The 24,984-nt window shown below is 55.9% G+C and overlaps 1 protein-coding gene across 3 annotated transcripts; it reads right to left on the bottom strand.

Annotated features, from left to right (window-relative positions):
- Positions 1-23,709, bottom strand: PODXL2 (podocalyxin like 2). 3 transcript variants are annotated; one of them, XM_007663561.3, is made up of 8 exons: positions 23,246-23,702; positions 18,780-19,061; positions 12,394-13,217; positions 11,835-11,909; positions 8,461-8,617; positions 7,578-7,639; positions 3,909-4,088; positions 1-1,620 (listed from the first exon to the last, which is right to left on the bottom strand). In XM_007663561.3, exons 1-8 carry the CDS (start codon positions 23,283-23,285, stop codon positions 1,408-1,410), a joined length of 1,833 nt encoding a protein of 610 aa, XP_007661751.2. In that variant the 5' UTR covers positions 23,286-23,702; the 3' UTR covers positions 1-1,407. The 3 variants fall into 3 exon arrangements, with proteins under 3 accessions (XP_007661751.2, XP_007661753.2, XP_007661752.2); XM_007663563.3 differs by lacking the exons at positions 18,780-19,061; positions 23,246-23,702 and adding an exon at positions 17,303-17,699; XM_007663562.3 differs by lacking the exon at positions 7,578-7,639 and having other exon boundaries at positions 1,530-1,620; positions 23,246-23,709.
- Positions 23,710-24,984: the final 1,275 nt, after the last annotated feature.

Raw genomic sequence — 24,984 nt, 5'->3', positions numbered from 1 at the left:
CAGCATGGGGTGGTCAGTGATTTCTCCCACCCAGAGCCAGTTTAATGAGTCTTACAGTTACCGGGCGAAACACAGGGGTTAACACACACTGATGAGGACGGGGACACGGGTGCCCTCCGCGTGGCGAATAAATAAGAGCGGCTTCGGCTTCCCGGGGGCCCGAGCGCACAGGCGCTGCCTCAAGCCTTTGGAGGGTTTAGCAAGATGCAGCCCCTTCTGGGAGGGGTGCAGGAGCTCAATACTAACTGCACAGCAACGGCGGCACAAGAAGTCAACGCATTTCTCCAATCCAAACCAGAGGGGGTAGCCGGGACGGGGGCGGAACTCCCGGGTCCGTACCTACGTGTGGTTAGCGGTACCTCCAGCTGGCCAAAACTTGCGGGGGTGGGGCGGGCAGGGAAACAGTCTGTAGGGAGAAAGGTGAGGCAGAGTGAAGGGGAAGGCGGCTGAGAAGAGCCGCGGGCCTCAACCTCCAATCATCCAAGGGAAGCGGGAATCTCCGCTGATCAGGGGTGGCGTTCGGGCCCTTGGTTCGACTGGAACAAAGTCGGGCGGGCGACGGCACTGTTTTTTCAAAATATCGAGGGATGGGTCGGGGGCGGGGGATATAGTACTTAGCTGTACTAGGGTCACTTTCGAATCACTGAATCTTTTCCACAGAGCCCAGATTTGGTGCTCTGGCCAAGACCAGACGGGAGTGGAATGGGTTCGTGGGGGTTTCTGGGAAGGGTGGGAGTGTCAGCCAGATCTGCAGTTCTCTGGCCCTTGTGGCACCCAAGATGCCCAGCCCCGAGGACCGGTGGTACCAGAGATCAGAAACGGGTGAGTTTCCTGTCTTAGAGAATAGAGCCAGACAGAATGGAGTTCTTTTGGGGGTCTCTGGCCTATCGCACAGACCCGGCTCTCACCAACGGGACACTGACTTCTGGGCTCTTGGCTGCCTGCAAGGACCTTGCCGACACGAGAAGCAGGCTACCAGTTCTGTCAGAAGGGCAGGGCGGGTTGAGGGGCGGGAGCGGGGGTGGTGTCGGGATTGTAAGTAGGAAAGGTCCTGGGGGAGTGGATTTGGAGAACACAAAAGAGCTACGACCTAGTGTTAGAGTTTCAGCTGAGTAATATTGACCTGTTTGTAATGGAAAATCAGGGGCTGTAGCTTATGGGGCTTGTAGAACGAGCACACATTTTGTCATCCACATCTTGAGTTTCATCCCTCATTCATTCTCTCTCTCTCTCTCTCTCTCCTGTTTCCCTTTAGCCACACCAATGCTTTGCAGAGTGAATCCAATTGGTCCCAGCCCTTCTCCAAAGTTCCTGAGACTCTGCCCCGGTTCTACAGTCCTTGGCGGAGAGAAAGGGGGTGCGCTGGGGTTGGGAGGAGGGTTGGGGGAGGGAACCCAGACGAGCCTCTCACAGGTGTGTGTCCTCCTCAAATACATCTGAGTCCTCATGGTCCCTCTTGCTGCTCAACAGTGCGTTCCAGCCAGCTGGCCCATTGACAGGACCACCCCCATTCAAGCTCGGCTGCTTCTCCTGCATCTCCGATTGGCTGTCGCTTGCGACATCCAGCGTTGGGTTGTCGTGGCAACCATTCTCCACGAATCGTAGCTCTTCTCCGTGTGACTGGGGGGAAAGGAAAAAATGGGTAAACTCTCAGGATACAGAAGCAAGAGGAAAGGAGAGGGAGGAATTGTGTCGGGAAAGGAGCCGCCAGCCAAACCATTAGTAGACCCTACCAACTTGCCCAGCTCTGACCCCACTGGGCTCCATCCAGAGCCCGGCTGACCTCACAATACAACACCGCCACCTCCAACCCCGACATTTCATTCCCATCTGTCTTTGTCTTATACCCCTCTAGACCTCTAATTCTACTCGTGGGAGTTTGTCCACCCTATCTCAGGAAGCCAACCAATCTATAGGCAACCAGTGATAAGAGCAACTTAGATGATGAGGGGATGGAGAGAGTTCTGTATGAGGAGAGGCCTAAAGGATCAGGAGTCTTCAGCAGGGAAAGACAAAGGCTGGAAGGGGACAGGATTGAAGTTCACGGAATCACGAAATGGGAAAACAGGAGCAACGTGGACTTGTCAATCCCCAAATCCCATACCACCTGGTTACAGGGACACCAATCAATCAATCATATTTATTGAGCACTTACTGTGTGCAGAACACCGTATTAAGCGCTGGGGAGAGTACAATAGAGAGTTGGTAGACACATTCCCTGCCCACAAGGAGCTTACAGTCTCGAGAGGGAGACGGACATTAATATAAATTATGGATACGTACGTAAGTGCTGAGGACAGGGTGAATAAAGGGTACAAAGGAGACAAAACCAAGTTCCAGGGCGACACAGAAGGGAGAGGGAATAGGAGAATTGAGGGCTTAGTCAGGGAAGGCCTCTTGGAGGAGACGGGATTTTAGAGAGGCTTTGAAGCGGGGGAGAGTGGTGGTCTGTCTGCAATAAGGGGGAGGGAGTTCCAGGCCAGAGGCAAGACGCGGGCGAGGGGTCGGTGGCGAGATAGATGAGATCGAGGTACAGCGGGTAGGTTGGCGTTAGAGCAGCTAAGCATGCGGACTGGGTTGTAGTGGGAAAGCAGCAAGGTAAGGTAGGCGGGGGCAAGGTGATCGAGTGCTTTAAAGCCGATGCTAATGAGTTTCTGCTTGACGCCGAGGTGAATGGGCAACCACCGGAGGCGAGGGTGGAAAACACGGACTGAACGTTTTTTAGAAAAATGATCCGGGCAGCAGAGTTTCACATGGGTGGAGTGGGGAGAGACAGGAGGCGGGGAGGTCCGCCAGGAGGTTGATGCGGTAATCAAGGTTGGATAGGATAAGCGCTTGGACTAACGCGGTAGCAGTTTGGATGGCGGGAAACAGGTAGGTGGGGGGTTCCAGACAAAGAAAAGAAAAGACTTTACGGTGGAAACACGGAATCTGTTCCCCCAGGAAGCTGTGCAGGCCAAAAACATCAGTAGGTCTGAGAGGGGTTGGATACGTTCTAGGGTGAGCAGTTACTAGAGGGAAGGAACGTCGGGGATGCCAGGTGGCCCAACGCCAACCGAAAAAAGCAACCATCACGCAGTTTCTCAAAGCATCCTGCTGCCATTCATTGTTGGAGACTAAATTCTGAGCTGGATGGACCATAGGTCGTGGCTCTGTGGAACGAGCACGGGCTTGGGAGTCGGAGGTCATGGGTTCGAATTCCGGCTCTGCCACTTGTCAACTGTGTGACTGTGGGTAAGTCACTTACCTTCTCTGTGCCTCCGTTACCTCATCTGTAAAATGGGGATGAAGACTGTGAGCCTCACGTGGGACAATCTGATTACCCTGTATCCACCCCAGCGCTTAGAACAGTGCTCTGCACATAGTAAGCGCTTAACAAATACCAACATTATTATAGGTCTGTCCTAATAATAGCACTGCTTAGGTTATTCAGCAAATCAAGGAAAGAATTCCAGTTGGTCTCTTCCCATGAATTATTTGCAGTGAAGGCACCGAGCCACTGACTGAATTACCACGTACTGAGCTCACACGAGGCATTCTTTGACCCAACAGGCCTACGATTCACCAGCCTCTCACCACAGATATTGTTCCTTCCTTTGTCAGGGGAATTGTCTTCCCATTTAGAAGGCCCTTCTCCCGGCCCTGCAGTTCTGATTCCATCCGGTCAGAGACAAAGGGCTCGGATGTCCCGCAAGGGGGACGAGATGAGGCAAAAACGACCCTTCCCCGCTTCCAAGACCGATCTCTCCAGCTCCCCTGAGAGCAGAGACTTGGACGTCCTGCCCAGCCATGCCACCTCTCACCCTGGGCATACACCTCCACACCCCTTCGATCCTGCCCGGTCTCCATCCTACACGGCTCGGCTCCCTCCCCCGGGCCCCTGCGGCCCAACAGGCTCCAACGCTTACCATGTTCTTGAGTTTGGGCATGCGGCGCTGCCAGCAGTTATAGATGAGCCCCAGGATGATGATGATGACACAGATGGACCCGATGACGACCAGCACGACAAAGAGTTTCCCGTAGTCGCTCCGGGCCTGGCTGGGCCGGGACTGGCAGCTGGTGGTGGAGGAGTAGTTCTGGATCCCAATCTGGAGGAGGATCAGAGTTAGAACAAAGAAAATACCTCAGAAAAACGCTGGGCTCCTCTTCCCTCAGTTTCCACAACACTGGACAGTCACCGGGGACTGTGGGTACCAGGGCTGAGGGGCCGTACTCTTGCAAGCAGCTTAGGACAGGGCCGCCTGGAAGACGGATGAAGGGAGGGATGGGCTAGCCGCCAGTGAAAAAGAGCTTGCCGGAGACCAGGGAGTCGGGAGTGGGGAGGGAGGAAAAGGTGTTCTGAAAATGGTTCATCCATTCGATCCATTAAGAGTAGTTATTGAGGGCTTACCGTGTGCACAGCACTGTACTAAGCGCTTGGTACTCATTCGCTTGGTACTGAATACTCTCGGAACAATGCTCACACCCCGGGAGCGTTTCCGTATATTGGCTGTCGCATACAGAATCCTCCTAGGTGAAGACGAGCTAGGGGAGGCCGTTGTGAATGAACGGTTCAGAATCCAGCAGGATGAACTGGGGAAGACTGATCGGCGGAGGTGGGGTTTTAGGAGTTTTCGTGGAGGAGAGCTCCGGGCGCATCTTCTAGTCCTGCGATGGGCCATCGAGATACTCGACAAGCACGGGGCTTCTCTCATCTGAACCTCGGGATCTCTGTGCAGGCAGACTTCTCTGGGCTCAGAGACCCCCTGGGAGGAAGTGGGCACCAGGGAGCTTCTCTCTGAGGCACAGAGGGGCACGGGCTTTCCCAAAGAGCCCAAGACACCCCCGAATCAGTTTCCTGCTCCTCCTTACCCAAAGCTTATTGGGGTGGGGGGGGGGGAGGGTGTTCCCTTCTGCTCGCAAAGAAAATGAGGTAACCTTCTTCACCTCTAGGGGGCAGTCAACTCCATCGCAGAAATTCCACCACGGAGGACGGGGGTGCAGGGAACTGAAATTCCCAAATCCTGAGCAGCCAAGGCTACATCCTGTTCTCCCAAACCAAATCCCAGGGCATCCAGGATAAGGGACACCCAACAAAAGGGTGGAGGGTGCTGCTAAGTTGATTCGGCCCGGATAGGCCTCTTACGGGACATGGAAAGAAGTACACTCACTGAGCAGAGAGCTAGAAACACAAATTCTACAAGAGAGCGAGAGGGAGATAGAAGATTATCACCCTCCGGTGGGAATATATCCAGACACGGGAAATAATGTCTGTCGATGCACTTTAAACGTATCGTCATCAAAAGTACGGATTGAACGCTTGGTTTGTGTAGAGCACCCAACGAGTCGCTTCGGGGACATTCGGAAAAAATATAAGAAGCAATAGATTGCTCTCAAAGGACTTACAGTCTAATAGGGATGACAAGGCCTAAACTGATGAATATTCCCTAGTTGAAGGAATGCGAGAGTAGATTATAAAAAAATAAACAAAAGCAGATAAGTAAATCCGAAACAAACGGGAGGTGGTGGCTTTGAAAGAGGGGAGAGAGGTGCTGAAAGAGGTAGGCGTCACAGAGAGGACGGAAAGGAGTTAGCGCTGGGTGAGAGGTGGAAGAGTTGAGACCGAGGGACTGTTAGCCGACCCCTAGCCCACTTCCTGCCTCTGGCCTGGAACAGCCTCCCTCCTCAAATCCGACAGATAATGACTCTCCCCCGCTTCAAAGCCTCATTGCAGGCACATCTCCTCCAAGAGGCCTTCCCAGACTTAGCCCCCTTTTCCTCAACTCCCACTCCCTTCTGCGTTACCCTGACTGGCTCCCTTTGCTCTTCCCCCCTCCCAGCCCCAAAGCACTTATGTACATATCTGTCATTTTATTTATTTGTATTGATGTCTGTCTCCCCCACTGCTGTGGGCGGGGAATATCACTGTTTAGTGTTGTATTGTACTCTCCCAAGCACTCAGTACAGTGCACTGCAGACAGTAAGCGCTCAATAAATACCACCGAATGAACGAATGTTAGGAGATTCACCTAGGAAGAGCCAAGAGCATGAGCTCGGGCGTAGTGGGAAAAGAGAGCAGAAAAGAATATTGTACTCTCCCAAGCACTTAGTAAAGTACTCTGCACACAGTAAGGGCTCAATAAATACCATTGATTGATTGAACAAATAGAGCAAATTAAGGCAATATTCTTGCTCAGAAAAGAAGGTCAGAGTAGCCTGGTGATTTGTAGGGTCCTATTAGACTGTAAGCTCCTTGTGGGCAAGGATCATGTCTACCAACTCTATTGTATTGTACTTTCCCAAGCGTTTAGTATAGTGTTCTCTGCATAGTAAGCCCTCCATAAATAATGCTGATTCACTGATTGGTTGTGAGAACTGACACCTCCTGACACCTCCCCCATGTAATGTTACAGCTCTGACAGATCCAGCGCTTAAAAACAATGCTTGGCACATAGTAAGCGCTTAACAGATACCATCACCTGACCGTATACAGCCTTCCCATTCAGGCAGAATCCAGCTCAGTGATTCTGGTTGGAAAAATGAGGCTATCTTGAGTACTCTTCACTGAGAAAGCACCTTTCACCCCAAGCTCTCCGAGCACTTCCCGAGACAGAGACAGGAGATCTGAGCTCTAAATCAGTGACGGCTGAAAAGAGGCCTCGTATCGGGCCAGCATTTCCTCCACCATGCAAAGCCACTTCCTCCAGCACTTTCGTGTCCCTTCGTGGGCATGAACAGCACTGCCTTGCCTTTTCTGCCCAAGTTATGGATGAGGCCAAGGAGAAAGCACTTCCCAGAGCCAGTGGCAAGATAGCTTGAGGACTCAACAATCTGTAGTCTGTGTACGCAGAGAGACCTAGTCGCTCCCCGACCCAAGAACAAGATGGATTCTCTCTGGCTGTCCTCTCATGTTTAAAGGAGCCTCATTCGTTTCCTTTCCGTCACGGAGGGTCCCGGCCAGTCAGTGCCACCTGTACCTTTGTTTTCAGGCCCTGTGCTCAGCTATTTTTCTGAGGAGCCAAGGTATGATGAGCCAGGGCTGGGAGTATACCTCGACAGGCAATGGCTCAAGGGAGAGGGGAGTGAGGGGCTCCCAACCTAACCAGAGAGGATCTGAGGATTGGGAAAGTTCAGTTTCTTTCCTCAGAAGAAAGCTACCCAGGAGCCTCTGCCCAAGGCTCCTGGATTTGTCCCTTCCAAGGAGAACTTTGACCTGGGAACCCCTGGAGTCCCCAAAACCTCAGAAGTGCCTGCCCTCCACGCCTTCGGGTCTCCCCGACCTTGGAAGTTGTTCCTCCTCTCGGAAGCTTCCTCCTCAGAATGGTGTCCAACAGGTGGAACGGCTCTGGTTGGGAAGAGAGTAAGTGGCTACGCAGCCAGCCCCAGGCTGGGCCTTCCCCAATCCAAGTGCCTCAGAAGCACAGAAGGCTGACGCGGCAACCGTCAGGCTAGCAGGGTTCCCCAAATGGCCTCCTGAAGATGGAAGAACAGCTCTGGGCAGGCCCAGCCTCTACTGCTTGGCCGACGGGTGATTCAGAAGCTGATCGCAGGCCAAGCTCTTGAGGCCTCACTGCCCCATAGGGTGTCAAGTCTCTTACCTCCGCTAAACTCCTTCGGATGTCCCCCAGAACTGAGAGCACTTCATTGGTTGGGACCACCCCTGTGAAGGAGGAGGAGGAGGAGGAGGAAGAGAGATAGTCAGTGCTGCCCCACTGGCCTCTACCACCCTTTTTACGCCACTCTGCTCTCCTAGGCCTGGTATTCCCCCGCCGCTTTGCTGAGCCTCTTCACTTCCGTGTGGGCACCGGCCCACGCACTGCCTAAGCAGCATGCACACACAATCCTTCGCAGCACTGAAAGAGTCCGAGCCTGGGGAATCCATCTGAGAAATGGGTCCGAAACAGAGCATGAAACTCACCGCCTCTATTTCCTGAACTGCCTCCCCTGCCTCCTTCTCCCTCTCCAGCAAAGAGGAGTGTCCAAACCAAATCTGGTTTTCGAACTGGCTCCCCAGGCTTATGGCGAGAAAAGCAGGTTTGGGCCATTTAACCAGATCTAGCGTTCTGTGTGGCCTTTGAATTCATCCGTGTCTCTGAGTGGTTTCTCAGCCCCAAGAGAAAGTGGGATGGAGGGAAAACGGACTAAATTCAGCCTAATCGTTAATGTTAACGGTAGCGTTTGAGAAGTGCTTATTTTGTGCCAAGCACTGAACTGAGCGCTGGAGAAGTTACAGGCTAATCAGATCGGACCCAGTCCCCGTCCCGCACGGGACTGACGATCTAAGGGGGAAGGAGAACAGGTATCTTATCCCTGTTGTACAGATGAGGAAACCGAGTCCCCCGACTCCCAGGTCTGAGCTCTTTCCACTGGGCCACACTGCTTTTCGGTCCCTTCCAGCTCATCCGCATCCTACACCCGCCGCCTACCCTTTCTCGCTAAAATCGGGAGATCTTCACGCCCTCCTCAGCCCCCTTCACTTACCCTGTTCTCCCACCAGCGTCATCAGCAGGTGCTGCTCATTCTCATTGGGTTTGCTCAGCGAGATGTGCCAGTCCCCTGGGCGTCCATCAGCCTGCCGAGGCAGCACCTCCTCCACCAGGGCCAGGAGCTGAGAACCCCTCTGCTGCCGGAACACCTCCTGCCAGGAACCCAAAATAAACCCGCTGAGCCCGTGCTGGGTGAAGAGGGTGCCTTGAACCCGAAGGTAGAGGCCAAGCTCATTTCTTTCGGGGGCGGGCGTATCAGTGAGGTCAGTCGACGGCAGTATTTCAGTGTCGACTGCCACCGATGTGCCTACCATGAGCAGAGCCTTACTCTAGGCGCTTGAGGAACATATAAAAGAAGATGAGATCCCTGCCCTCCGGGAGTTTCCGCTCCTGGAGGAGAGAGAAGCTGACAGATACACAGCGGTTAAGAATGAGAAATAGCTTTAAATGATAAGCAGTAGTAAACACGAGTCCCGAAGTGGCTGAAAAGATGGCATGAGTAGGAGATGGGGGGTTAATCGGAGAAGCCTCCTGGAGGTGGGGACTTTGGGGGAAGACCTTGAAGGAAGGGAGGGACATGGTTTGCTGAAGCCGAGTGGGGAGGGCATTCCAGGCGAGGGGAAAGGTGTGAGCCACGACGGGCCGGAGGTCGGAGAATCCAGAGTGAGAGACGGTTAGGAAGTTTGCTTGGGAGAGGCGAAGAGCACGGGCCGGGATGTAGCTGGAAAAGAGCACGGATATGGAAGTAGTGCTTAGGTTCAGGGTTAGAAAACGCACAGTCACCGGCTCACTACTGGGTAAGCACGTAACTCAGTGTGGGTAGCAACCGCCCGGCATGAAGACTCCTCCCAGGCTGCCTTTCATGGCGGACCTCACCCGGCTCCGGTAGAGACGCCATTCAGTCCGGTTAGTTCCTCTTACACCTAACAAGCAACCTACCTACACGCACGAGCGCGCGTGCGTCCACACATACATAAACACACACACACACACACACGCCAACTCCCATGCGGGCAGGCACCACTTCAGCTTTGGAAGCTGAACCCCCAGCCTCACTCCGCCACGGTTTCTGACGAGAACTGGGAGTTACCCCTCAGGCCCGAAAAGACCCAAAATGGTGGCCTTCCGGCCTGTTAGCTCTTTGGAGCCTGATCCTAGCCGTCTCCACCCTGACCCTGTTAAATTCCTGGCCCCCTTTCTTCCTCTGCACTCAGAATGGCACCTAGGTATTCAAGTTGTAATTACGTTTGCTATGGGTCGCTCTTTATGCTCTTTGGTTTCTTTTACGTGTAACGTGCTTCAGTCACTTGTTTTATCTTGTTTTATCTATCCTGTCTCCCCTTCTAGACTGTGAGCTCCTTGTGGGCAGGGGGCGTGTCTACCGACTCGGTTATACTGTACTCTCCCAAGCGCTTAGTACAGTGCTCTGCACACGGTAAGCACTCAAATTATAACGGATTGATTAGCTTGTAAACCCACTGAGAGCAGGTCCAAGTCTTAGTCTTCCTTTCTATCTTCCAATAGAACTGATTTTGGTAAGTGCTACGCCCAGAGGACACCCAGTATATCATGCTCCTCCCTCCCGACGTGCCATTTCTCAATTCCTCGGCTCTCTCAGTAACCCCGACTGCTACACACACACCCCCCCCCCCCCACCACAGCTCCTCCAACCTGTTCCCCAGGCCTGGGTCTCTCACTTCTCTCCCCTTCCATTCCTGGTCAACAGCCTAGGAACTCAGCTGGATCTAGCTCTCCTGCCCAGCTTGACTGTAGACTTGGTCCCCTCCTGTTGGGCCATGAAATCAGCAGACATCTTGGGGATGAATGGAAGCTGCTGCAGTCTAACCCATCCCCCTACAGCTGCTTTGGCATCTCCTTTCTAATCTAGGTCTGCTGTTGCCATGCCAACTCGAGATGATTAACAAGCAGTGGCTGCAGCTCTCGGTTGCCATGGCAACTCAAACCACTTGGGGCAGGCTCAGGCCTGAATACTGACTGGCTTAATTGGAAAAGATACGGAGAATTTGTCTTAATCTTCAAGGCCCTTTGGCAAGATAAGAAAGATGGGCACATGGCAAGATACCCAGCGACACTATGATAAGAACCAACAGTGCGCGCTGCCTCAAAAACCCTACAACACATTAGTTTGGACAATTCCAGCTCTCAAGAAAGGCGCTCCAGCAATAGGCCAGCTGGAAGGCTGGCTCTCATTAGCAGCCTTGAAGGCCCAACCACGCTGTTAGGAAAGAAGAGAAGATGGGGTCAGAAACTAGATCTCACAGTCTAGCTCCCCACAGGGTCAGCGTCAGTGACTCCGATCTTTCCTAAGGTCTAGGAACTGCTTCCTTGGCTCGTCAGGCTGACGGCCCATTTGACCCCCTGGGACTGTGGGTTCACCAGCAGCCAGATGGAATCAGGAGGCTATGCCCCAGCAGGGTCTTGTGGGCTTATTCTGACTCACTGGCAAGACAACAGAAGGAGATGGGGGAGGGGGCCTCTGGAACACCATACTGACTGGGCCCTGCCCCAGGTCTGTCTTTATCAAAGTAAGCCTGGACTCCCATCACCGGCCTCTTGAATGCTCCTCTTGCCCAGAGGCCTCTGGGAAACATGTCAATTGTCCACCCCTTAATGACCAGAGATCTCACTAACATCAAGACAGTCGGCATCCTGGTCTCAGCTGAATTTTAACTGGGGAGCCACGTGCCACGTGGGTGCCCAAAAGCCATAATCAGGCTCCTGGGCACCCGGACATGCGCTCCCAGAAATCTGGGATCTAGGAGCACCCTCAGTCTCCCTGGAGTATATTGTGGGCCCGGCTACCCCAGCCTGCACCAAGAAACTGGAAGGAAGGGGGGCGAGGAAGAGGGAAGAGGAGGGGCGGGAAAAGAGGAGGAAGAAGAAGAGGAGGTGGAGGAAGAGGAGGAGGAGGAGGAGGAAGAAGAGCAGGAGGAGGAAGAGGAGGAAGAAGCAGAAGAAGAGAAGGAGCAGGAGGAGGTAGAGGAAGAGCAGGAGGAGAAGCGGTTACCATTATTCTAGCCAGCTAAAGAAACCCCCAGCCTCTGGAGAGTCTCTTCCTCTAAGAGGAGGCCATACGCCATACTTGTCCCCTCCCTTGACATCTCATCATGCCCCCCGGACAACCCGAGTATAAGAATATGACAGGCCCTGGGGCTTTGATTCCGGGGCCGGTGGGCGGGGAGGGAGCCTCAGTTCCCCACCTCTTCTCCCAAAGATCACTCACGTGGGAATAATTATCCCACCAACCCTGAAGGTCTCCCATCCCAGGAATGGCCGTTCCGTCCCCCAGCTGCCACCCCGGCATCCCCCACCCCCACCCCCTTGCCCTACCCAGGCCCCAACACTCACACAGTCCATGTTCTCTGTCATGTTCAGGATGATGTAGTTCTTCCCAGCCAGGTGGTTCCAGTCTTTGCAGGTCACCTGGGGATTGACAGGGAGGGGGAGACGGGGTGGCGGAAGGGGGGAGGGGCAGGATGGGGGACGTGGGGAAGGAGCAAGTTAAGGGTGGCGAGGAGTGACCATCGTAGGGCCTCTCAGGAGCAGACCGTGGTTGCTTGTTTATTATTGTAGGGTCTTGACAAAGAGTGTCCACTCTTGCTCTTTAGATGACATTGCCGGGGAGAAGTCAATCTCCATTGGATGCGCAATAGCACGGGGCCGGGGGCGGGGGGGAGGGGAAGCCAAAGATGGAGCAAGAAGGGAACAGAGTTCCCCGCTCCCACATGGCCCTGCCTGCCCTCCTTCGCTCTTTTCCTGACCCCCCTCCTCTCATGCCTCTATCAGGAGGATGAGATCCAAGGAGGACGGGGCACGTACAGGTAACGAGGGGGTCACGGCGGCCGGGAGTGAAGTCCCAGGCAGTTTACCCCACCTACTCCCTCTCCCCACAAACCCTTCCCTTTACCTGAGCTGAGTCCCAGGGAGTTCCGGTGGGTTCCCCGGCCACCTGCCCTTCCCCAGGCTGCAGGGCAAAGTCCTGCTCAGTGGTGGCAGCAGGAGGGATGCTTTCCATGCCACTGGGGGCCAGGCGAGGGGCTGCTGAGGTATTGGGTATGGAGGGATCATCACGTGAAGGCTTAGTCTCTAGAGAGAATTCCCTCTGTGAGGGTGAAACTGCAGGAACCTCCCCTTGCTCAATAGCTGTCCAGATGGAATTGATGGTTCCATCTGCTTCCCCCCTGGACCCATCGCCCCCCCTTCCGGTGGCCTCCAATCTCTCTGGGATCTCCGTGACTCCTCCCTTTGGGCTCTCTGCCTCCTCCGGAACACCTGGGACCGGTTCCGTGCCTTCGGCCCCGGCCCCCTCCCCCTCCCCGAGGCCCCGGGGCCCCATCGCCACGGTGGGGGGGGCAGCTGAAAACGGCAGCAAACGTGGCTCCACGTTACTCCCCGCTTCCAAGCCTGACGCGGCCTGATCTGCAGGCGCTTCCCGTCCCTCCCCGGGCGCCCTGGGGACTGAGCCAGCTAGGTTACTGGTGGTGGTGGTGATGGGGGTGGGGGTGGGGGTGGGGGTGCTGGAGGGGCCCCCACGAGACACAGTCTGGGGAACTTCCCCAAACTCAGTCACAGGGAGCAGACCCTCCTCATCATCTTCTTCAGGAGGACTGCGCCAGGCGGGCTCAACCAGATTCCCCGTTGGCAGGGCCATGGGGGGCCTCTCGAGCTCCGGGGCCTGGCTCTCGTCTCCCTGTGGCGCCATCTTCGGTGTGGAGACCGGAAAGCTGTAGTCTAGAGACAAAGTCGAGACGTTCCAGGTTAGGGGGAACCTAAGCAGTGACGCCAATCTCCTCCCGGCCTATGTCCATCTCCCCCCCTCCCCCGCCCGACCGCCGGCTCTGCTGCTCATGGTGAGGCTACGACAGGCTTACTCTTGGTGCAGACCGGAGGGCCCGGCTGTAACAGGAGTGTGGGCACCGGTTCCTCTGGAACTGGGCTGGGAACTGGCCCCTGAAATGAAGACCTCTGGGGCCAGGGTGGGACCCCACAACCAAAAGCAGAACTGCTGAGGGTGTTTCGAGAGAATTGGCGGGAACGGGAGAACCTCCCTGGCCCTAGTGGGTCAAGCCCCCTGAGGAGTCAAAGCTCCTGGGTTTTTATCTTCCGTTCCATAGCTGACTTGTCTAGTGGTGCTGGGAGTAATGCTGACCCCGCCTACTTAAGTGCCAACTGCCAGGGAAAGATGGGGGCCGTTGCCTGCATGGGCTTCCAGTCTGAGGGTGCACCTACTGTTTTCTCCCCCACCCCCGCTTTCCCTGGATTTGGGGGCCGGACTTCTTGCTCGTCCCAGGTCTGCGACAAGACCCGAGAGCTTCTGAGCAGGCTGAGGAGATGTAAGAAAGGGGCTCACATCCATGAGCTTTTTGAAGCCTCCCCGCCACTCCCAAGCCCCGTTCTGCTCACTCCCCCTCAGAAACCCCCACCCCCCACCGTGGCCCCAAAAGGACAAATGAAAAGCCGACACCACTAAAGTGAAGAGAATAAACGTCATCCCTGGCTGGAGAGGGCTTTGAGGCGAGCGGAAAGGGGCTGGAGAGGAACACGAAGTAATGGGGACCGCTGGTTAACCCTCTTGGCACCACAACCCAGGCTGCTGGCAAATGGCAGGGTTCCGGTCCAAAATGGAGACTCCATCTGAGTCCAGCTGGAGTCCCAGAAGGGGAGTGTGGGTGTGCACGTAGGTACGTATCTATTTAGCCACCGGGATAGATAGACATGCGGACAGACACACCTTGCTAATCTCCCCTTCGGCAGCCTACTGATTATTACCCAGAGTAGGAGCAGGAGCCCACAGGGCAGTTCTGCCAGGGGTTGTGTCGTTCAAGGCAGAGGGTTAGAAGAAGGCAGAGAGGGAGAGGGAGAGGAGAGTGTGTGTGTGTGTGTGTGTGTGAAGCTAGGCATTACCTGAAGCCAAAGACTGTGGCTAGTCTTGGTCCAAGATGTTGCTCTTTCAGAGATGGACCTCTTTTAGACTTGAGGGTTTTTAAGACACTCAGAGAAGAAGCCATCTCTGGAGCCCCCAGATGCAGAGGAACTAGCCCAGGGGGTACCTGGGAACACTCACGTCTCGGGGGCTTCCCCACTGTACCCCAGCAAATAGGGGGTGGGTGGGGTGCACTCCTGGGAAAGCGCCTCCTTCCCAACAGTTCTCTTTGTTCCGCTCTGCATGTCTGAGCTCCCAGCCGGGGGGCCGGCCATGGCAGGAGCCAGCGAAGCAGATCCTGAAACAATCGCCGACAGAGGGCCCCTGGGACAGCCTTTGAGAGCCAGATGGAAATTGCACACTGGTACGGGCTAAAAGAAGAGCGTGGCATTAAGACTGGGCAGGGAATGCATCCAGGTCCCCTTCAAGATGGAGACAGAGAGGAAGGTGGGTGCTCGTGAAGGGGGCAGTGAAAGGGAGAAGAGTCCAGGGCCTCGAGCGAGGCTGATGTTGATGCACTGGCCCCTGCCAGGAGGAGACAGTCATCAATCCATCGCTCAGTGGTATTTATTGGGCACCTACTGTGTGCAGAGCAGCGGGCTAAGAGCTTGGGAGGGCACGATACGCAGGGTCGGTAGACGCCTTCGCTGCCCACGAGGAGCTAGCGGACTACAGGACTCCCCCCTCCCCAAAAAAGTCTCGGGGAGCCTAAGAGCAAATGAAAATGGAGTGCCCTGAGTCGCTTGGTGATGCTCTGCTCCAGGGTATTAGAGTGACAGATGAGCATCGATCAACAGCGACGGGGATCGAGGGAAATAGAGAAAAGGGTGTGGGGCAGCAGAGGCAGGACTCAATAGCTGGGTAGGTTAGTTATCAATTCGGTTGGCTTTCTTTTTCTTTCCTTACCAGTTTTCTCGTCCTTAAATAATAATAATGATATTTGTTAAGCGCTTATTATGTGCCAAGCACTGTTCTAAACACTGGGATGGAAACAAGCTAATCGGATTGTCCCACGTGGGGCTCACGGTCTTAATCCCATTTTCCGGATGAGGTAACTGAGGCACAGAGAAGCGAAGCGACTTGCCCAAAGTCACACAGCTGACAAGCAGCGGGGCCGAGATCAGAACCCACGACCTCTGACTCCCAAGCCCGTGCTCTTTCCACTAAGCCACACTGCTTCTCTAAACCATTCCCCTAACCCTTTCCTGATCACTGCTCTAAGTGATTTGTATGGATATAGAGCAGCAGCGTGGCCTGGGAGGCAGAGGACCGGGGTTCTAATTCCAGCTCTGCTATGTACCTGCTGTATGACCCTGGGCAAGTCACTTCTCTGGGCTGCGGTTTCCTCTTCTGTAAAATGGGGATTAAATCCTACTTCCTCCTAGTTAAACTGTGAGACAGGGACTGCGTCCAAACTGATAAACTTGTATCTACCCCAGTGCTTAGTACAACGCTTGGCAAATGCCATATAGACCCAAGCGATCCAGCACCACCAACCACCCCTTCAACCACCACAGACACGCTCACACACTCTCTATTTCTCTCTCTCTCTCTCCATCCCATTCAGAAGGGAGGCCTCAGAGCCTAGTGGAACGAGTATGGATCGGGTATCGGCAGTTTATTTCACTTCTCTATGGTTCAGTTCCCTCATCTGTAAAATGGGGATGTCACCTGTTCTGTTCTCCCTCCCTCTGAGACGATGAGCCCCGTGTAGGATAGACACTGTGCCTGATCTGACTATCTTGTATCTAGCCCAGAGCTTGGCACATAAAAAGCACTTAATAAATGCCAATCATTATTACCGTTGTTATTATACGGGGTCAGTTTCCCATGCCATTACCCAGCTACCCAACCCAAGCACGCAATGAGAGGGTGAAGGGGGTGTGGGGGTGGCGGAGTGTAGAATCACTCACACCCAAGAGCATCCTCACGAGATCACAAAGCCCCATTCTCAAATACCTACGCTCCCACAGACACACAAACACACACGCCAAAGGTCTGGACACCCCAAGGGGGGGAAGAGGGAAGAGGTGTGCGTGAAATGATTCGGGATTCCCACCACAAGCACATTCACTGGTAACTCCACAGGCCTCTTCTGAAGCACAGGCAGAGGTTGGTGTGGGTTGGGCGGGGTGAGATAACGGGAGCTGTTAATGGAAAAGCCAGGGAGCCCAACAAACAAGAGCAGGACCGGAGCAGGCCAGGAGCTGTACTCAGTGTTCCAGGCACTGAGGAATACTGGACCCTGCTCTGCCTCCCCTCGGCGGCTGCTGCTCCTGCTCTCTTTTCCACCACAAAGATGGTTTAGTCCTGGTGAGTATTTCTGTGTGTGTGTGTGTGTGTGTGTGAGTGTGAGAGTGTGTGTTTGTGTGTGTATGTGTGACAATTACTCTCCCCTCCCCCTTCAAAGCCTTAATGAAGGCACGTCTCCTCCACGAGGCCTTCCCTGCCTAAGCGCTCCTTTCCTCTTCTCCCACTCCCTTCTGCGTCGCCCTGACTTACTCCCTTTATTCATCCCCCCCTCCCGGCCCCACAGCGCTTATGTACGTGCCTGTAATTTATTCATTTGTATTCATGTCTGTCTCCCCCTCTAGAGCGTACGCTCATTATGGGCAGGGAACATGTCTGTTTATTGTTATATTGTACTCTCCCAAGCACTTGGGACAGTGCTCTGCAATACGCCCGACTGACTGAGTTTGTGTGCGTGTGGCGGGGGCAAAAGTAGGGAAATCTGTGAGAGAGGCCACAAGATGAGGGAGGGGAGTGCGATGAAGTGAAAACTGAAACGTCTGGGTTTTTAAAAAGAGTCGAAAAATCCACGTATTAGAAGAGCACAATACGGGCCTTGGCTTGGAATAGATCCCCCCAAAGAGCAAATCTCTCAATCCCTCACCGGTCTCGACGGTACGATCCTATCCACGCACGTGAGCCTGGCCGCACCGTTTACACGTGAAGACGGAGTCTGCCTCTGTTTCCCGGCCAGCCTTTCCGGCTTTCACAGAGCCCCTGCTTGAGAAGAGCGGTCCCCCCTCCCCGACGGCTGCCCACCGGATCGGTCGGTCGGCGGCGTTATTGGAGACCGCGCTTCGCTATCCTCTCAAACCGTGTCTTCGGCTCTCCCTGCTTGTGTGGGCCCCCTTTCGGCTCCCCGGGCAGCAGCTGCCGTCGTTTCATTCTCCTCACGTGTCCCTCCCGGTAGAGCCGTGATTCTGTGGGCATTGTCTCGGTGCTGGTGAGCTGTGTTCCAGGGCCTCGGTGGTGGGCATCTTCTCCCGCCGACATCAACGGCGATCCCAGCAAAGGCTTAGTGACAGCACGCTGGGGTCCTGTGCCACCATCTAGTGGCAGCTAGATGGTACACAATCAAAGAAAGCCCCACACCGGGCACCCGGATGGGTTCCCGAAGTTCGGGAGGCATCGGGGTGCGCAGATGGGTGCGTGCCTAGCCTGTGCCTGCCTCGATTTGCTCTTATGAGCACGCATTCCTTACTCCAGAGCGTGTGGGTCTCCATGGGAAAGAGACCGCGTCTCAGTGTGGGTGGCCGAACGGCTGGCTGGCGGGGCATACGTGACTCAGGGCCCGTGTGCGTGCGCTGTGCCGCCTGTGCGCTCATTTACTCTGTGTGCAGGTCAGCGGGTACACCCCCTCTGGGAGGAACTGGCAATTTGCTTGCCGTTGGCTGGCCCCCCCCCCCCCCCCCCCGGCGCGGCTGGGGAATCGGGATAGGAGTTAAGACTTCGGCTTCCTGATTTCCAGCCTGCGGAGATGAAGTTCCCGTCTGCCGGGAGGGACGGCCCCCAAAACACGGCCGAGCACCAGCGTCCCAGACGGGGCCGTGGCCTCGGAGAGCAGCAGGGCCGGGGGTCGTCTTTCCCCACCCCTTCCCCCGTGTTCGGACTCCCTCGGGGGGGGTCTGAGAAGTCTGCCCTGTGGACCTCTGGGGATGAAATGCTCGGGACGGAGAATGAAGGAGGGTGGCATAGGGACAGTGCCGGTACACATCCCCACACCCAAACTCAAAGTGTACAGAGCCACCTCTGGTGCATGCTTAAGCTTGCACATGCTCACTCTCACCGGCACAACTCATGGGATGGAGAGGGAAGCCAATGACGGAGATGATAGGGGAGAGCGCAACGGGGTGACAGGGGGCAGAAAAGAAAACGGGCCCCAGATACACGAGTCAGATGCCTCCCCGCCAAGTCAAGAACAAGGCCCAGCACCCTGGCTTCTCCCTAAAGAGGGCCCGGGGCTCCCTAGACCCAAGGATAAGGGGGGGGGGGTGAGACCAAATTCTAGGGAGAAGCTCAAGGGCCACGCTCCTCTCCCCGCGACCGGTGCTGGCTGATGTCAGTTACTTGAGACGCACTACCTGCAGCGGGGACAAGGTCCAGGCTGGAATCGTTGAGCTCTCCTCCATCTTCCCAGAAGTACTGTGGGGGTTGCAGGATCCTCGACTCCTCCGTCTCCTCCTCCTCGCTGGCGAAACCGGAGCCGGGGACTTCCAACTCGGCCCCCAGGCCAAAGGCCTCACCTGGCTCGCCAGAGTCCAGCAGCTCCAAGCGAGGGGGTAGCAGGAGCTCCATCAGGGAAGTGGAGGAGAGCCCCTCGGGGCTGGGCTCCTCCGACCCAACCAGGCAGACACCCAGGGACCCTGTGGGGAGACAAAGAAAGCCTCAGAGACCTCCGGGGGGCAGGGAGGAGATGCGGGAGGCGACTAAGAAGCAACTGTACGAGGGACTCGCGCTCCCCACCGATTTGGAGGGAAAGCTGGTTCTTTCGAGCAAACCTTCCATCCCCGTTCCTTCGGGTTACCTACCTGCAAGGCTGCAGGGAGGGAGGGGGCTCTCGGCAGTGCCAGAGAGGGCGGCTAGTAGAGGGCACAGTCACAGCAGGAACTGAGGAGTCGGTGAGAGACACCTCGGAACCTGACAGGCGTACAGGGAGACACTTGGAGCCAGGTGCCCCCTGGCCCCTTAAGGGTGGGTGGCTCCTGATCGCCAAACCCCAATTTTGAGGGTAAAGTTCTCTATCGATCAGTCAGTGGTATTTATCGAGCGCTTCCCGAGGGCAGAACACCATCCCCCATAAGGACGCTTTCCCCACAGAGCCGAAGTTGCCCCGGCTCAGCCGGAGTTCCGGACTTGGATCTGCTTTGCCACATCTCATCATCGGCATCACCGTTGCTCTTTTTGATGGCTTTTCCTAATCCGGGCTAAGACACTCAGTTGTCAGTAAACAGTCCATGCAGGAAGCCTTGGAGCATTCGGTAGCCAAGCAAGACGGAGCAAGTAAAGCAACCTGACACATCTGCTTCTTGAACCTGCTGCTGTAATAATAGTGATGATGATAATAATAAAAATAATAGTATTTGTTAGGTTGGGCACAGTCCCTGTCCCACACAGGTCTCAGTCTAGGTAGGAGGGGGGCCAGGTATTTATTTCACCCCCGTTTTACAGATGAGGAAACTGAGGCCCAGAGAAGTGAAGTGACTTGCCCCAGGTCACAAAGCAGGCAAGAATCAGCACGGCACAGTGGATAGAGCAGGGGCCTGGTAGTCAGGAGGTCATGGGTTCTAATCCCGCCTCCTCCACTCGTCTGCTGCGTGACCTTGGGCAAATCACTTAGTTTCTCTGTGCCTCGGTGACCTCATCTGAAAAACGGAGATTGAGACTGCGAGCCCCAGGTGGGACAAGGGACTGTGACCAACCCCATTTTCTTGTATCCACTCCAGTGCTTAGTACGGTGCCTAGCACATAGTAAGCGCTTAACAAATACCATTATTATTATTATTATTATTATTAAAGTGGCAGAGCTGAGGTTAGAACCCTGGTCCTGTCACTCCCGGGGTTGTGCTCTTTGTGATTTAAGCATATTGGATCCAAGCTCCTTACCCCTCAAAATGTTTTTTTCCCCTCCTTCCTTTGACAGCAGCATCAAATCACCCCCGTTCCTCACCAGCCATCAGCCCGGCCTTTAATGGTCAGTAATTAAGAAAGCCGATCCCACCAGCACAGAAGAGTATCGCTACCCTTGGCCCAGTTATACCCCCCACTCTGCTGCATTACCCTGCTTCTCCCATGTGGACCAGAAACAAAGTGATTTCAGGAGCTGGACCAGAAGGAAATAGCCAGCGAGATGGCCATTCATCGTGAAATTCGATAACACCTTGGAGGCTTCGACCTAGCGATCGTCACAAATCCCCTTTCTAAACATCTGTCCTCTGGCATCCTGGCCACCTGCAGCACGCTGGCCCTCGGCGAGGGGTGGCGTTGGGGTGGGGGAACCCCAGGATTCTGGAGTGGGTTCAGATCAAGGAGGGGAGTGGCCCCAGAAGTGGAACAAAGGGGAAAGGTGGTGGGTAGGTGGTCCCACGGGGCAGAGCCAAACGCCTCACCCTTCCGGGCCCCTGTCGATCCTGGACCAGACCATTTTTTTTTTTTCTGATGGCATCTGTTAAGCACTTACTATGTGCCAGGTACTGTATTAGGCAATGTTCCAGGCACTGTACTAAGCACTGGAGTAGATAGAGGATAATCAGGTTGGACAGGGTCTCTGTCCCACACGGACCTCACAGTCTTAATCCCCATTTTACAGATGAGATAACTTCTGGCAGATCGCCAGTCTCCAAGGGACCATTAATCACAGGCAAGACCATCCTGGGATATCGTTTCCTCCGACTCGCCCAATATAAAGAAGAAAATCCACGACGAGACCCAAGGGTGTTCCCTTCCCGTCTGTGTTCACTAAGTCACTTTGCACAGCCCCCGCCCCCCCCAAGCAAACAGACCTAAAAAGAATTCTGTGGAGGATGACAGTGATGGAATGAGTGCGAAGCAAAGCCGGAGAGCCAACCAAAGGGCATTTCGATTGGGAGAGCACTTAAAACTCGGCAGAAAGAAAGTGAACTCAAAGAGAAGAGGCTTTTCTAGGCCCCGGAGTCACCTGAGCTGCAGGCCCTCGGGCATGTTTACCAGGCTGGGCTTTGGCACTACGTGCGGTAATCTTTGGGGAGGAGGAGCCACGGGGGTGAGGGGAGCAACCTGAACCAGAGAGGCAGGGAGATGATTGGTGTGTTCCTGAAACTTCCCTCCTTCGATAAAAACTCCCCCATTAAATCAGTGAAGGGATAGGCAGGTTAGACAACCTTCCCAAAATGCGGGGGAATTGTTTCTGCTTCTGCTCTGGCGGGACCCATTCTGATTCCCACATTTCAATTCCACTCTCCTGGATTGAAAAATGAGCAAAATCCTACAGATCTCTGCAGCAGGTGCTCCAAAAAGCCTAGGATGTTGTTGTTGTTGTTGTTGATGATGATGATGATGATGGTGACGATGACGAAGATAAGGGAAAGGAAGTAGATAGATATTTTCGGAGTAACTTAAGCTTTGAGGCCACTGAGAACAGGAAAAATCTGGTCCTGGTGGAGAGCTCCCTGCTTCTAGCCCCCACTGTGCACCCCCCTCCCTTCTCACCCCCCACCCTACTGGCCTAGCGGCTTTCTTACCAGCAGCCCAAGCCAGAAGGTTAGGGGGAGTGACTTTTACAATCATTATGGTCCCTCTGCCCAGAGCCTCCTGGTAAGGGCATGCAATTGAGGATCTGATACAAGACAAATGTGATTCGGTACGGAAAATGCTTTGATCTCCTTGGGTGGGAAGATGCAATGCGTGGTTACTTTCCACTCCCTTCTTCCAATCCTATGATCAAAACTTCACCTTTAAGCCCCTGATATTTTTCCAAGACTGTGACAGCGGGTAATTAGTTAGGTAATTTAGAGCGGGCTCTTCTCTTCAAAGTTGCTTACCCATAAGGTTATACCGAAATAGCAGCACAGACCATCTAACCGTTATAAGTGCAATTACTTTTGCACTTGAGAATTCCTCTGGATTAATTAAGACCCCACTCGGATGGGGATTTCAAGACCGTGTTCTTTGTGGGGGTTGACTTTCTTGTACCTTAAACCCCTGTGATTTTTCGGTTACTTTATGACTTCTAATAAATGGCCGGGGCGGGGGGGGGGGGGGGGCGGCTCGGGGGTTGAAATCAGGCAAGATGTTTCTACAGACTGGCCTCCCTAAAGCCCCCTGGGCCAGCCTAGATGGGGTGGGGGGAGAGGGTTGGGGGGCAAACCCCCTCCAGCCTGCGTGGTCACCAGCTCAAGACAGACTGTCAACAAGGCATTAGAAATCCCCTATTCTCTCTCTCCCTCCCTCCCTCTCTCTCCCCCTCCTTCCCCCATCCCGCACCTTCTCGAATCCACCCGGGCAATCTGGTCCCAGCCTCAGTCGTCCCCAGCGGTCCCCACCCTTCCCCGGTGGGGGTCCGAAGCCCTCTGGTAGATATGGATGTCAAGCGAGGGACAAAGGCCGCTGTCGGGGGCGGTGGGGGGGGGGGGGGGGCAGTGCGCTGAGCCTGGGTGGGAAACGATCCCCGAGGAAGTCGGCGAAAGGAGGAGGCTGAAATTTACAAAGCACCCTAAAGTTCCCCGCACTTTCCAGAGACCCTCGATCAATTAGGGACTATCGCATCCGCAGCCACCTCCACCCCCGGGGTTCTTGGACGGGAGATCCCAATCGGCGCTAGGACGGATGGAAGATTCGTTCATTCCTTCGATCGTCTTCACCGAGCGCTTACGGTGCGCAGAGCGTCGTACTAAGCGGTCGGGAGAGTACAGATGGGCAAGACAAGAGACCATCCCCAGCCGACAACGGGCTCCCAGCCTAGATGATCTGGGCAACGGTCAGTCGTGAACTTTTCCACGATCCGTCTGTGGCCCGGCCGTAGCCGGGCACATCGCCCCTCCACCCCGCCCCCCCCCCCCCCCAAGCTACTCACCCCAGGCTAAGAGGAGAGCGGCCCGCAGCAGACGGCCCATGGTGCAGGCTCCCCTTCGCTCCTTTCACTCGCAAGATGTGGTCGCCGCCGCCGCCTCCTCCTCCTCCTCCTCCTCCCCGGACGCCCGCCCCGACAGTCGAAGCCCCCGATCGGCTTCAGGCCGCATCTCCCCCCGGCCTCCCCGCCCCCCTGCCACCCCTCTGGGGCTTCGTTCCTTCAGGGACTTGGCGGGCTCCGGCGGGGGGAGGGGGGAAAGGGGAGGGAAGGGAAGGGGGGGGGATCCTGGTCGAGGGTGGGCGATCGCGCCTGTCGATGCATCCGACCTGCCTCCTTGCCCCTCCCCCCTCCGCAGGACGCCGGCGGGATCACCCCGCCGGAGGCGGCTCCCCGCCAGACATCCTCCAGCCCGAGCGATGGAGCGGGGTGCGGGGAATGGCGGGGCCGGAGGCGGGACGGGGGGCGGGGGGGGAATCTCGCAGGAGCCCAATCACCCCCCTGGCGGCCGTACCCCTCCGCGCCGGGGAGCGGCCCCTCCCCGCCCTCCCGGCCCTGACGGGGCTCAGCGCTCGCCCCGATGGGCCGGGTGGGCCCATGGGGCGAGGGGGGCGGGGCGGGGGTGGGGGACGGCGAGGGGAGACGGGCAGCTCGGGCGGATTTCGGCGCCCCCCCCGCCCCCCGATGGGTCCCCTCCGTGCCCGTCCCCGCCGGGAGCGGCGAGCTCCCGGCCCGGCCCCGCCCCGTGACGTCAAAGCGGCCCGGCCCCCGCCCGCTCCCCCCGTTTCTCTAAACGAAGCCGGGGGAGGTCGGCGGCCCGCCGGCCCTTCGACGGGGGAGCGGGCGGTGCGGGAGGCGGGCTCCCATCTTAGAGGATGACTCAGCTGGGCCCCGGGTCCGCCGCTCCCCTCCCTTCTCCTTCCAGCTCCGCCTCGGCGCGTCCCGGGGTTAAGCCACGGGTGGCTTCAGAGAAACCCACGCGGACACACCGATTCCGTAAAGTGAAAGACTAAGGTAACGAGAACGTGGGTGAGAATGGAATGGATAGGATCTTTTCTCGAGCCGTTTCCTCTACCGAAATAGTCTGCCTCCCCCGCCGGACTGTAAGCTCCGAATGGGCAGGGAAGGTGGCTGCTAATTCCGTTGGACCGTACTCCCCCCCCCCCCCCCCCCACCGAGGGCCCTGCACCTAGGAAGTGCTCCGGAATGATGATGATAATATTTGTCGTACCACCGACTGATTACCTAAAAACAGGAGGACGAGAAGCGGCGCGTAATAGGAAGGGCACGGGCCCGCGAGTCGGAGGACCTGGGATCCGGTCCCGGCTGCACCACTTGCCTGCCGTGGGAAGTCATTCGAAAGCATTTGACTTCCTCGTGCCTCAGTTCCCTCGTCTGTGAAATGGGAGTTCGATCCCCGTTCTCCCTCCCACTTGAACCGTGAGCTCCGCGAGCCCCACGTGGGACAGGGATGTGTCTGACCCGATCGCCTCCATCCCGGCGGTCAGTCAAGTCTCGTCTTAGGCCGTCGGGTCGTTTCCGACCCGTGGGGACGCCACGGACACAACGTCTCTCCAGGAAGGCCCCGCTGTCCATCCGCCGTCGTTCCGGCGGTGGGTCCGTCGAGTCTTCTCCGTAAAAATAGGGAAGCGGTTTACCGTTGCCTCCGCCCTCGACTCTCTCCCGTGCCGCCGCCGTCCAGCACGGGTGACATTTGACCTGTAGCAGACGGCCTTCCACTCGCC

This window comes from Ornithorhynchus anatinus, chromosome X1 (genome assembly GCF_004115215.2).
Source record: "Ornithorhynchus anatinus isolate Pmale09 chromosome X1, mOrnAna1.pri.v4, whole genome shotgun sequence".
Taxonomy (NCBI): domain Eukaryota; kingdom Metazoa; phylum Chordata; class Mammalia; order Monotremata; family Ornithorhynchidae; genus Ornithorhynchus; species Ornithorhynchus anatinus.
Note: the sequence above shows the minus strand (reverse complement) of the source record. Positions and strands in the feature narration are given on the sequence as shown.